This window comes from Macaca thibetana, chromosome 1 (assembly GCF_024542745.1).
Source record: "Macaca thibetana thibetana isolate TM-01 chromosome 1, ASM2454274v1, whole genome shotgun sequence".
Classification (NCBI taxonomy): domain Eukaryota; kingdom Metazoa; phylum Chordata; class Mammalia; order Primates; family Cercopithecidae; genus Macaca; species Macaca thibetana.
Genome location: NC_065578.1, coordinates 191602018 through 191615961, shown reverse-complemented (window position 1 = coordinate 191615961; position 13944 = coordinate 191602018). Strand labels below are relative to the sequence as shown.

At 37.7% G+C, this 13944-nt stretch overlaps 1 protein-coding gene across 9 annotated transcripts in view; it reads left to right on the top strand.

Moving 5' to 3' along the window:
- The window catches only part of PRRC2C (proline rich coiled-coil 2C), a 103837-nt gene extending 90903 nt beyond the window's left edge, over window positions 1-12934 (top strand). For 5 of the 9 annotated variants that reach the window (XM_050767619.1, XM_050767631.1, XM_050767616.1 and 2 more), the window contains 8 exons: window positions 86-198; window positions 563-699; window positions 4724-4955; window positions 5188-5310; window positions 7679-7897; window positions 8320-8423; window positions 9055-9181; window positions 10982-12934. In XM_050767619.1, coding sequence (XP_050623576.1) covers window positions 86-198; window positions 563-699; window positions 4724-4955; window positions 5188-5310; window positions 7679-7897; window positions 8320-8423; window positions 9055-9181; window positions 10982-11239 — 1313 coding nt within the window. In that variant the 3' untranslated portion in view covers window positions 11240-12934. Of the gene's footprint in view, window positions 1-85; window positions 199-562; window positions 700-4723; window positions 4956-5187; window positions 5311-7678; window positions 7898-8319; window positions 8424-9054; window positions 9182-10474; window positions 10528-10981 lie in introns of all 9 variants that reach the window. The other 4 variants (XM_050767641.1, XM_050767622.1, XM_050767670.1 and 1 more) reach the window with 3 other exon arrangements.
- The last annotated feature ends 1010 nt before the right edge of the window (window positions 12935-13944 follow it).

The following is a 13944-nucleotide window of genomic DNA, read 5'->3' as shown; positions in this document are numbered from 1 at the left end:
CTACAAAACTTGGTTTTTATTTACTGTTTGGAAAATTCTGAAATTAGGACACTTATTACTGCTTGTTTTTCCTGACGGTCTACAGCTCAAATCCCAGCCTTCTATATGGACACAAGTCATTTATTTAATACCCAACATGCGCGATTGGCTCCACCATCCTTGGCTCAACAACAGGGTTTCCAACCAGGTCTCTCTCAGGTAATATCAAAGACTTCTTCCTTCCTATGTTTGTTCCTTCGCATTTCTGTGGTTATAATAGTTACCTTGGAACATAAATAATAGACTCTGAAATTACAAGCTACGCATGATTACCTTGATATTCTATAAGCAAAATTTTAAAATTTCCCCAAATTTACCAGAGCCTAATATTAACAATGTAGAATAAGTAGTGGGTTGAAAGGGAAATTTAGATGTTTACATTCAGTTTTGTTTTAAAATGGAGCTGATATATAGTATTCATCTTACTCTTTTCATGTCTCAAATTTTTATATTCCATTGTTAATGATTTATTTGTATGATGTTGATATATAATATGTTTACATACTTTTTCAATGCATTGCAGCCAACTTCAGTTCAGCAGATTCCAATCCCTATTTATGCACCACTGCAAGGGCAGCATCAAGCCCAACTGAGTTTGGGGGCTGGACCTGCTGTTTCCCAGGCTCAGGAATTGTTCAGCTCTTCACTTCAACCATATAGGTAAATGCTTTAAAAGTCACTTTTGTAGTGATGTTGAAAACATTGTAACTACTGATCCTCCTTGCCGTAATCCATAACTGTTCCTTCCCAAAAAAACCTAGGATGATTCTGCTATAAACCACATTGGCTAGTTGAGCATGTTGATTATATGTCATGAACCTCAGCCTCTGGTAATTTCAACCATAACTTATTAAAGAAAGTCAGCCTTCAAAACCTTTTGAAGTAGTGAACAACAGCAACCCCAAAACTGTTAGAAATTATAGAAAATAGCTGCTTAAAGAACCTAAAAATCTGTGTGCTTTCTGGCTACCAACAATTATATATATCTGAATCTCCTCTATGTACAAGCTGAGGCATGGCAGTTAACTACATTATGTTAGGGGGTATAGGACAGGGTGGAATATAACAGAACAGAGAGGGGTAGAATATCAAAGCATGGAAGTAATGGTGACAAATATGCTATGTAGTGAAGAAAGCATTTTTTCCAAAAATTCACTCAGATGCACTGTAAGTTACCTTTGCAATTAGGGAAATAATGAAAACTGATTTTTTTGAACTTTCCTTATATATGATAGCTATTCAGCCTTTCACATACATTAACTAAATTTAGTCTTCACACAGCCACCTGTGTGAAGAAGGTAAGTCCTCCTCATTTAACATGTGGATGTTAGGACTTGAAGAGGGTGAGGGTTTTTTGTTTTGTTTTGTTTTGTTTTAACCTAAGGTTATACATAAAGTGGCAGAGCCTGGATTCAACCCTCAGTGTCTCTGGTTTCCAATTTAATGAGGGAAGAAGAGTGAGAGTAAGAGTCAGATAGTAGGAGCAGTGCCTCATGGCATAGCTGTCATCCATCCTCTTAATGGTGGCCTTAAATCATCAGAAAGAAAAATAAGTTACATTCAGTACACTTGGTTTAGGAAGTCTGTGCATTTGTTTTTAGGAATTTGTTTTCAGAAGTGAGTTCAGATAGAATTTCCATACTTTACAGATTAAACTTGTCATCAGTTAATACAGTATGTTTTATATTACCATAATGATACTCCTAGAGAAGCCAGGTTCAGCTAATGAAACTTTCTTAACAGAGAGCTGAGTCATTAGTAAACCTCATAAATGTGGCTTTTATTTTTACCTTTTGATTAAAGATACTTTAGTAAAATTTAATACACCTGTGTCGTTACCTATATAGCTGTTGTAGGTCTTCCCTCCTCATCTTACTCTGAGGTAGTTTCGTTATTTTCTCCCATTAGAAGTAAAACTATTTGCCCCAACTAGAAGCTAAAGAAAGTCTTGTATTTGGGATTATCTTGGAATTTATATTAAAAATAAAACTTGAAAATTTCTGACACAGGAATAGCAGCTAGATTTAACCTCACAAGCCAGTCTCCTTTTAATTGTATTGGCTGCTTGAAACACTGTTGAAAAGTTTACAACCACTTTTCAGTACTGTGAAAAAGAGTACAGTGATTAATTAGTAATGTCTTCCACAGGCCATGGGAGGTGGAGTAGCAATGTACTATATTTGCAATCCCCATTTCACTAATTGTGTTAGAAGACAGACTTTTTAAGACCAGACCTGGTCAATAGAAATATAATAAAAGACACATATGTAATTGTGGCAAGTGACTACCACATTGGAAAGTACAGGTTTAGATTTTGAAAGCAGTTATTTTATCCCTAAACATTCCTTGCTTGTTACTTAACCTAATCAGCATAGTATTTATTAGGGAGTCTCTGAATTGGCTTCTACAAAGACAGGACAGTTTATAACAGTATATTCATATTTTCTTACCTTGTGTTTGAAACATAAATTATAAGTAGATATTGTAAAGATTGCTATGATCCTAGACTAGCATTCTTTCTTAGTGGATTTTGTTCCTGCCACATAGGTCAGTTTTAATAAAACAACAAAGCATAATGTTCTTTAACCCACTACTTTTGATTTAGTTGCTTATTCTTTATCTCTGCATCTTAAAAGTGTAGACTGGAGGCATCCACCTCAGAGATGATAGGGAAGTCTGGAGTTAGATTCTGGCATTATGGTTTTGTTTTGAGGGGTGTGTTTTGTCTTGGTTTGATTTTGGTTTGTGTTCTTGTTTGTTTGCTTGCTTGATCTTTGTGGGTAATTCTGACGTGAGCTATTACTGTGCTTTATTCCATAAAGATCTTGAGGCTAGGCCATTTATATTAAAAATATATGTGGGGAAGTAATGAAATACAAATAAGAAAAGTTGGGGCTATTGGTGCTATAAATTAGAAAGTTGCCAAAGAGAAAAAGAGATTTTGTTCTCAACTTTGTGTTGAACACAAAAAGAGAATTATTCTCACTATTCAAAAGGAGAGAGCAATCCACTTCTCAGGGAGAACAGGCCTTTTCACAGGACTTTTTCATGTGAAGCTTCCTTGTATACAGGGCTTTAAATCTTGAAATAAGTTGCTTTAGACACAGTCTGTATTCTCTGCCTCTTTTCTTGATTTCTGAGCTAATTAGAGTGCAGCCAAGTGTCAGTGATGGGGAAACATTCTGAAGTATGTATCCTTTTTCAAACATCATAGAGTGTACTTACAGGAACCTAGGTGGATATAGCCTGCAGCTCCACACCTAGGCTATTATAGAGTACAGCCTATTGTGTCTAATTAGGCTATAAATGCATGCAGCATTTTACTGTACTTAGTATTTTGTAGGCAGTTGTAACACAGTGGTAAATATTTGTGTCTAAACATAGAAATCTAAACAATCTAAACAGAAAAAGTACAATAAAAAGATAGCATACAAGATTAAAAATGGTACTTACCATGTATAGCACACTTACCATGAATGGGGCTTGCAGGACTGAAAGTTGGTCTAGGTGAGTCAGTGAGTGAGTGGCAAGTGATATTACTGTACACTACTGTGGAGTCTACAAACACTGTACACTGTGGGTACACTATATTTGTAAGAACAAATTTTTCTTTAATAAATCAACCTCAACTTAGTGTAATTTTTTGACTCTTGTAATAACATTTAGCTTACAACACAAACACATTGTACATCAGCACAAAAATACTTTATTTTTTTTTGTTGTTTTTTTGTTTGTTTTTTGAGACAAGGTCTGTGTCACCCAGGCTGGAGTGCAGTGACACATACAGCTCACTACGTCGAACTCCTGAGCTCACACCATTGTCCAACCTCAGTTTCCCAAGTAGCTAGGACTACAGGCACTTGCTACCATGCCCACCTAATTTTTTATTTTTTTGTAGAGGTGAGGTCTTGTTCTCTTGCCCAGGCTGGTCTAAACTCCTGGCCTCAAGCAATCCTTTCACCTCAGCCTCCTAAAGTGCTGAGATTGTGAGCATGAACCACAAAGTCTGGCCTTTTCTTTTGTTAACGTTTTTCTGTTTTTTGAAATTTTTTTTTTAACTTTTTTTAAACTTTTTTGTTAAAAACTAAGATGCAAACACACATTAGGCTAGGCCCACACAGGGCTAGGATCATCAATATACTCTCATCTACCTCACCTCCACATCCTGTCCCATTGGGAAGTCTTCAGGGGCAGAAACACACACGGAGCTGTCATGTCCTATGTTAACAGTGGTTTCTTCTGGAATACCTGCTAAAGGATCTACCTGAGGCTGTTTTATAGTTTTTTGTTTTAAGTAGAAAGAGTACACTCTAAAGTAACAAAATGTATAGTAAATAAATAAACTAGTAACATAATTCTTTTTATCAGTATCAGATATTATGTACTGTATATAACTGTACTGCACTGTTATATGACTGTAGTAGGTTTGTTTATATTTAATACTAGCACCAGCAAAAACACTTGAGTCATATGTTCTGTGATGTTAGAACAGCTATGATGTCACTAGGTGATAGGAATTTTTCAGCTTCCTTATAATCTTATGGGACCATCAATATATATGTGTTCTATTGATTGAAATGTCATGTAGCACATGACTGTATTGGGTCATTTGGGATTTGCATTGTTAAGATTTTCAGATTCCAGATGAGATTCTAACAATATTTTCTCTTTAATCCTTATGTAGATCTCAGCCAGCTTTTATGCAAAGCAGTTTATCCCAGCCATCTGTGGTCCTTTCTGGGACTGCTATTCACAACTTTCCAACTGTCCAACACCAAGAACTTGCCAAGGCACAATCTGGTCTTGCCTTTCAGCAAACATCAAATACCCAACCTATTCCCATATTGTATGAACATCAACTGGGGCAGGCATCAGGACTAGGAGGTTCCCAGCTGATTGACACACATCTTCTCCAGGTAAGTCAGGGAACTAGAACAGTGCACACTCATTGTATTCCTATGCCACAGATCATTTTAAGGAAACATTTTTAAAAGAAAACATGTTAAAAGATGCAATGAAAAAAACAAAGTCCTTTCATTTTATCTAATACTAAAAATTGCTAGACATTGCTTTGAAGTCATAATCTCCGTCTCTGAATTTGAAATTTTTTTCAGTTTTACTCATGTTTTCTTACAAAATTTTTTCTAGGCTAGAGCAAATCTTACCCAGGCTTCAAATCTTTATTCTGGACAAGTACAACAGCCTGGTCAGACAAATTTTTATAACACTGCCCAGTCACCAAGTGCTCTCCAGCAGGTAAACTATGGCATGGTAAATTTCCTCAATTTTCTTTATTATTATTTTTATTGCTTTTGTGATTGTTTGGGAATTTAAATTGAACCATGAAGGAAAGATGGAGGAGTGGTCATTAAACTGTTCACTGAGATGTCATAAAGAATTCCATTGGGTCCACGTAGAAGGGGTTTCAGGTTCATGACACCCCTCTTCTCACCACCATCACCCCCTACTTCAGTCATTCCTGTATTTTTACATCTTCTAGGTTTTTTGTTGGTTTGGGGGGTTTTATTTTTTTTCTGTCACCCACGCCAGAGTGGATGTGATCATGGCTCATTGCAGCCCACCTCCCAGGCTCAAGCAATCCTCTCACCTCGGCCTCCTGTGCAGCTGGGACTACAGGCTCATGCCATCATGCCTGGCTAATTTTTCTTCGTATTTTTTGTAGAGACAAGGTTTTGCCATGTTGCCCTAGGCTGATCTTGAACTCCTGGGCTCAAGCAATCCACCTGCCTCGGCCTTCCAAAGCGTTGGGATTACAGGCTTGAGCCACCACACCTGGCTGCTAGGTTTCCGTGTAATTATTTATTCTATTTTAACAAAGGATTCCATGAATATAAAACTTTGAAAACCATTGTCCAGAATATAGTTACATGTAAGTGTGATTTAGGTGGCTTACCCATTAGTGCTAGGGAGAAGCCTCCCAAAGACCCATCTGACAGGTTAGCATACATACAACAGTGTGGCAGAGTGTGATCGAGTATAAATGGCAAATACTTTCTTAAGTGTACGAATGCAATAATAATTTTCAGTGAAAAGTGTATGGTGCGTTTAAAACTATCTCCTCTAATAATTTCATTAGCTTATTCTTTAAAAGTGGTGGAGGGCTGGTGGGGGAACAAGTCATTAGTCATTTTCTTATAACTGTTTTTGTTTGCTATTTTAGGGAGTGATAATTCGGGAATATCTTATTGACATTCAGATTAAATACAGTGTTTATATGAAAACAGAGATTCTTGTTCTTCTCATAGCTCATTTTGACCAGCCTTGAAAACATTATGTAAAATATCTGTTTGGAAAATTGTGAATACTACTTATATTGTGTCCCCATGTACTTTGTGATTATTTGACATGTCCTGTGGATAAATTCAAAGATAGTTCTAATTCTTTCACTTTCTATTTTCTTCACTACAAGTAGCATTAACTAAACTACGTTGTACCTTTAATAGAAGAATGGAGATGTGGTTGAGGGTTGAGTATCTCTTACCTAAATGCTTGGGACCAGAAGTGTCTCGGATTTTTTTTTTTTTTTTTAATGTTTGCGTATATATAATGAGGTGTCTTGGGATGTGGGGCCTGTCTAAACCTGAAATTCCTGTTTCATATATACCTTATACATATAACCTGAAGGTAATTTTAAGCAACATTTTAAATAACTTTATGCATGAAACAAAGTTCTGACCAGTGGCACTTCGACTGATCTGTCACATGAGGTGGGGTGTTGAATTCTTTTTTTTTTTTTTTTTTTGAGACTGAGTCTCCCTTACCCAGGCTGGAGTGCAGTGGTACGATCTCAGCTCACTGCAACCTCCATCTCCTGGGTTCAAACGATTCTCATGCCTCAGCCTCCCGAGTAGCTGGGATTACAGGCGCCCACCACCATGCCTGGCTAATTTTTGTATTTATTTATTTATTTTTGTAGAAACAGGGTTTCCCCATGTTGACCAGGCTGGTCTCAAACCCCTGACCTCAAGTGATCCACCCACCTTGGCCTCCCAAAGTGCTGGGATTACAGGCGTGAGCCACCGTGCCCGGACTTGATGTCAGATTCTCTACTTGTGGTGTCATATCAGCCTCTCAGAAAGCTTTGGAGCATTTTGGATTTTGATTTTCAGATTAGAGATACTCAACTTGTAGTCACTAAGCAAAAGAAATATGTGAAATATATTAGTAGATGGATGTGTTATATTTATTTATTTTATTTTATTTTTTGTATTTTGAGACAGAGTCTTGCTCTGTCTCCAGTCTGGAGTGCAGTGGTGCGATCTCGGCTCACTGCAACCTCTGCCTCCTGGGTTCAAGCAATTCTCATGCCTCAGCCTCCCAAGTAGCTGGGACTACAGGTACACGCCACCACGCCCAGCTAATTTTTGTATGTTTTTTTTTTTTAGTAGAGATGGGGTTTTACCATGTTGGCCAGGATGGTCTCGATCTCTTGACCTCGTGATCTGCCCCCCTTGGCCTTCCGAAGTGCTGGGATTACAGGCATGAGCCACCATACCCAGCTGATGTGTTCTATTTTAAATCTTACTCAAAAGTATTTGAAGAGTTGTATATAGTTGTATGAGTATGTCTGCAGTAAACAGAAACAAATTGCTTCAGTTTCTCTTTACTTATTTTCTAGGTTACAGTACCTTTACCAGCATCCCAGCTTTCCTTGCCTAATTTTGGATCTACAGGGCAACCTCTAATTGCTTTGCCTCAGACTCTTCAGCCCCCATTACAGCATACCACTCCCCAAGCACAGGCTCAGAGTCTGAGCCGTCCTGCACAAGTAAGCCAGCCTTTCAGAGGATTAATTCCTGCTGGAACACAGCATAGCATGATTGCAACCACAGGAAAAGTAAGTAAAGAGACATTTGCACAGGTTGTTTGAGAATTTAAGGTAGTGTGTTCCGATCTATACATTTGTGTTATCTAAAAAACTAAAATGTGTCGGTTTTTACCACCCTGCAAAACAAATCTCAAACCCCAGTGTATTTACATTTTATCTGTTTACTTTTAATGTGTTTGGCCCCATCTAGTTTTTACCTAATAACAAAGAATTCACAAATTTGTTGGAAGAATTGGATTTATAGTGTCTCTTGGGCTTATTTTATTACAAGTCTCTTTGGTCTGATAATTCCATAATACTTGACTATAGGAGTTTTGTACTAAGGTTTTTTGCCTTTTCCTAGATTACGTCTTCACATATAGGACATGTAAACACAGCACTTAGCTTATGGAATTAAAGAAATGTTAAGTTTATTTTATGCTTTTCCTCAGATGTCTGAAATGGAACTAAAAGCCTTTGGAAGTGGCATTGATATAAAACCAGGCACACCTCCAATCGCTGGTAGAAGCACCACACCAACATCTAGTCCCTTCCGGTAAAATGGGCATTTAAATTTGCTTAAGAAATTCCAATTTGGTCACTATTTGTTAAATACTTATCAGTCCTGTGTGACATAATCCCTTTTCCAAGCAGGAAAGGAATTATTAAGACATTGTTTTTGATAGTTTTGTCTAAAATGTTAAGCTTTTAAATTATTTGAAATGTGTTTATTGTACTATATTTTAAGTAAATTCTTTCGTTACAGAGCAGATCTTTTTTTCTTTTTTTTTTTTTTTTGAGACAGAGCCTCACTCTGTTACCCAGGCTAGAGTGCAGTGGCATGATTATAACTCACTGCAATGTCAAACACCTGGGCTAAAGCAATCCTCCTGCCTCAGCCTCCTGAGTAGCTGGGACTACATAAATGTGCCACCAAACCTGGCTAATTTTTTAAAAAATATTGTCCAAGCTGGTTTCGAACCAGCCAATCTTAACTGGTAACTGGTATCCTTTCTTACCTCTGCTCCTCCAATGTCCCTCTTCTACCAGAATGTTTTGGTAACTCATCACAGTAATTTTTACCAACTACCAAGTATGATGAAAATACTAAGAACAGTGTTTGCAAAAATCTAACAGCATTATTTACTTGGTATTACTATACTGACTAGTAACGGCTTCTTCCCAAGGGCTACTTCTACAAGTCCGAACAGCCAGTCCAGCAAAATGAACAGCATTGTCTACCAGAAGCAGTTCCAGTCAGCCCCTGCCACTGTGAGAATGACACAACCATTTCCTACACAGTTTGCACCCCAGGTGGGCAGATATAATTAAGAAATGAGTATTATTGACTTAAAAATAGTTGCTAATCTGGATAAATTGTGATCTTGCCTTATGTTAGCCAGTTAAGTACAGTTTTTAATAAAAAATAGTTTCTGAATTTAACAATAAATTTATTTTATAAAGATAGTCTGCGATTTATAGCCAGACATAGTAATTGTTTAGTTCTAAAGCAGACAAGAGAAATAGTTTTAAGATTCCCCACACAGCTCTGATAATTTGAGTCCTTTTCCTTTTAACTTTTTTTAAGGAGTTGACTTTTCAGCGAAGGGTCCCAGTGCTTGAAGTTTTCTAGGTTAGATGCAAAATTTTTTTTGGAATAGCAAAGAAGTAATATGAATTATTATAGACTTCCCCATTTTCTATTCTTAAACTTTTTTTCTTTTTGAGAATGTCTGTAAACTGTGGCCATTGTTATCAGATAAATATTTGAGGGAGATCTGAGTACTTTTATTAAGGCTGTTATGCCTAGGATTTCCATCTGTTTGTTATAATTAGAAATAGGTGGCCAGTGTGAGTAAAGAATCTTCGGAAGTTATTTGGCCTTGGATTCCAGTTCTGCTTCTGGCTCCCTGTTTTGTCACTATATATGCTCAGACTGATTTACCGCTTTCAAACAGGGAAATGTGCATAGTAATGCTTTACTCTGAATTAGAAACATGTTTATGATAATCCTATTCGAAAATTTGATTGATGGATTGATTGATTAAAGTTTCTGGGGGCGACATCCCTAGTGTTTCTGATCCTGAGTAATCCTTAAAGACTACCCAGCAGCAAAACTTTTATTAAATAATTATCTACTTTTATTAAGGCTGTATGCCTAGGATTTCCATCTGTTTGTTATAATTAGAAATACCAGTGTGAGTAAAAATCTTCGGAAGTTATTTGGCCTTGGATTCCAGTTCTGCTTCTGGCTCCTTGGCTCTTGATTTTCACATATTCCCATGTTGGAAATAACATTAGAGCTTTATAATCGTAATGGGGTGGGAAAGGGTACAAGCTTCTTGAAAATTGCTTCAGATCTTTGGATAGTACAGGTTACCTGTAGAACATGAAGCATTTTTTTTTTATATGCAAGAAGGATGGAAAGTTAAGTTTTAATTGTGAATGTTACAGTGGTAAAATTTACAGATTGACGTAAGTATATTTTTGGGGGCACATAGTCAAAACTAAGAAATTATTTACCAGCTCAGAATGTGGTAGGAGCTATCAGAACTTAGTGATCAAGTGAAGTCGTAGTTACTAATTTCTGATGCTCTTCCCCTGCAGAAGAGAGCTGTGGGAAGAGGACTCAGCCACAAGACATTTGGTCCTAGGTGTTGGTAATGCCACAATATAAGTGCTTCCTTTTCATTTTATTGTAGACCACATATTGATAACTAGAAGTTTTAAGTGTTACATGTATGTTTTCAGATTTGCAAGCAGGTTCCCTAAATAAAATGTAATATCAATAAGCTTATTGTTCCAGAGAAGATACAAATCAGCAGCAATTTGTATTTTATTATTTTATGAGAGGGCAAACCTTGAAAAGGTGGTGGGAGGTGGTCCTGTGGTTTCCTTTTTTTTTTTTTTTTTTTTAAATCACATGGAATATTTCAAAAATAGGAAGAAATCTATGCATTAAAAGCTCAAAGATCAATGAGGTACCTTTTGGCTTTGGCCAAACCAGTGTGGGGAAAACTGATTTGTGATTGGTAAAAGAATTTGAACCAAGATTGATTTGACAGGCTTTGGTAATGCTGCAGTATTTTCAGTTATTCTTTCTTATTTTTTAAGGCAAAGCAGAGAGCAGAGGTTCTTCAGTCCACGCAACGGTTCTTCTCTGAACAGCAACAGAGCAAACAGATAGGAGGCAAAGCCCAGAAAGTGGACAGTGATTCAAGTAAACCTCCTGAAACACTGACCGACCCTCCTGGTGTCTGTCAGGAAAAAGTAGAAGAAAAGCCACCCCCTGCACCCTCCATAGCCACCAAACCTGTTAGAACTGGACCAATCAAACCTCAGGCGATCAAAACCGAAGAAACAAAATCTTAAAGGCTATGGTTTATTGCAGGGGATTGGGGGTGGGGGTAGGGAAAACATGGAGAATTAAGTCAGATAATGCCAGCAGCCAAAGGGGCAAAATGGTCTGTGACATTATCCTGTTCAGAGCTTGGAGATATACAAGGGACATAGGAGCAATTTACACTGACACATAGCTGCTGTACCAGTAAAAATGAGGCTTTGCAAGCTTGTACCTACTATATAACATGCGCTCGCTCGGTTGATGGCCACACATCTTCAGTCAGAATTTATATATAAATATATGCACCCATTTTTTTGAGTGCATATAATTTAGACCTAAAAATCCTTATGATTAGATGAAACACCAAAAATATAAGGAAAATAACACAGCAGAGGAATAGCTCAGCCTGAACAGTGTGATGGTCCCAGCTAATACATCAGATGCGGTTTTTTTGCTCCCTTATGTTCTTTGGATATGGTTATGGCATTTGTAGGCTTGGAGGTGAAGAACTGAAGATAACTGGTGCTGGATAGAGGAGCCTTATTTTTTATTATGGCAGCTTGCTATTTTTATAACATGGTGATTGAGTTGAACACAATCAAAGTACAGTAGTAACTGATCTCCCCTTCTTCCTGGATGAATGAGCAGATGATTAAATACTGATATCAGCATCCTTGAACCATATCACAGTGAGCAGTGTTTGGCTACTGCTTCTGTTTGAAATGATGCTGTTTTGGTTGTGGTCCGAAGCTTTGAAGCGCTAGTTAGCATCTCCTTTCTTCCATGGAGCTCTCACCATTCAAACATGACAGATTTGATAAAATGCTAGTTAGGTTGAGTCTTCCTTGCCCCACTCAGTCATCTTTGTATGAATCCCATGGTTCTGGGTTTTTTTTCTTTTTTTCTTTTTTCTTTTTTTTTTTTTTAAACCAGTTTTTAGCTGGTGTTTATGAAGAACAGTGAGTACCTAGAACTGTGCCACTAATTAAAGGAAATCCTAAGAAGGTGCATTTCTTTACAGAGCTGTGTCATGCCATCCTTTGGGCCCTCTGCTGGAAAAGTAGAATCAAGTCTCAAATAATGCCTTTTTAATTGTATCCTCTAGTATTATAGATATAGGACAGTACTGTATCATACCTCTGTGAATGTAAAATATCTTGTACCTGCTTTATGATACGTAGTAGTGACCGTGCTTTATCAGAGCTGTTTTTAATGATGTTATTCTAGAATGTTTTATTTCCAGATGATGATTCAGAAGCTAATTTTAAAAAATGGTGCCAGGTACCACAACAGTAACAGAACTTTGCAATTTTCTGGGGTTTTGTTTTTTACCTTCCCCCCCCCCCCCCCTTTTTTTTTTTAAATGGAGTGTGCTGGATGTCTCTATAATTTTATTCAGATGACTGCAGAACCTGGAAAAGCTGTTGCTGCTATTGATGCATAACATACTGCTATTGGTCTTTTTATATAAATATATATATATATACATATATATATATAATTTGAATTTTTGGAAACTTTAGCTGTGCTGTCAACTTTGGAAAAAGTATCCCAGTTTACTGTGTTGAGTTGGCATTGTACAGAAATTAACAGCCATATTGGTCTAGAAACGTTAAACTTAATTTTTTCCATTTGTACAGGGGTAACGCACTGTATTAAATATGTAAGGTCTTATCTACATGGGTTTGATTACAGAAACTAATAAAGTATTCTCTAAATAATGATTCTTGGAGCTTCTAATCATTTCCTAAAAGAGTGTTTGTCATGTATTAAAACTAGTGGTCAAGAGTACTGGCCGGTCGCAGTGACTCACGCCTGTAATCCTAGCACTTTGGGAGGCCGAGGTGGGTGAATTGCCTGATCTCAGGAGTACGAGACCAGCCTGGGCAACATGGTGAAACCCCATCTCTACTAAAAATACAAAAAAACAAAAAGTACATTATACGGCCGGGAGCAGTGGCTCATGCCTGTAATCGTAACACTTTGGGAGGCCAAGGCAGGTGGATCACCTGAGGTCAGGAATTTGAGACCAGCCTGGCCAACATGGCAAAACCCCATCTCTACTAAAAATACAAATTTAGCTGGGCCTGGTGGCAGGTGCCTATAATACCAGCTACTTGGGAAGCGAGACAGGAGAATTGCTTGAACCCAGGGCGGGAGTCGGAGGTTGCAGTGAACCGAGATCATGCCACTTCACTCCAGCCTGGGCGAAAGAGTGAAACTCTGTCTCAAAAAAAGTACATTATACTCTAGAAAAGGATTATCATCCAAAGCCTTGACTTCTCGCTTTGAAGAACTCTGAAAATTATTCAACTAAAGTAACTATTGTCAGTGGCAGTCATGGCTCCTGTTCTGAGGTAGCCAAACTCATATTGAAAACAAATCTATCCACTGGGTGTGGTGGCTCATGCCTGTAATCCCAGCTCTTTCGGAGGCTGACGTGGGCGGATCACCTGAGGTCAGGAGTTCAAGACCAGCCTGGCCAATATGGTGAAGCCCCGTCTCTACTAAAAGTACAAAAATTAGATGGGCGTAGTGGCGCATGCCTGTAGTCCCAGCTGCTTGGGAGGCCGAAGCAGGAGATGTCAAGGAGAAAGAAGTTTTCTTGATGCATAGCGCCAGATGTTGAAAAGAGTTTCACCATCTTTTGGTCAGAAGCTGAAGGACCAAAAATAGATCTCAGTATTATTTACGTTTGTATTTTTCATAGCTTTGTTAGCATGTTCGCGAACAT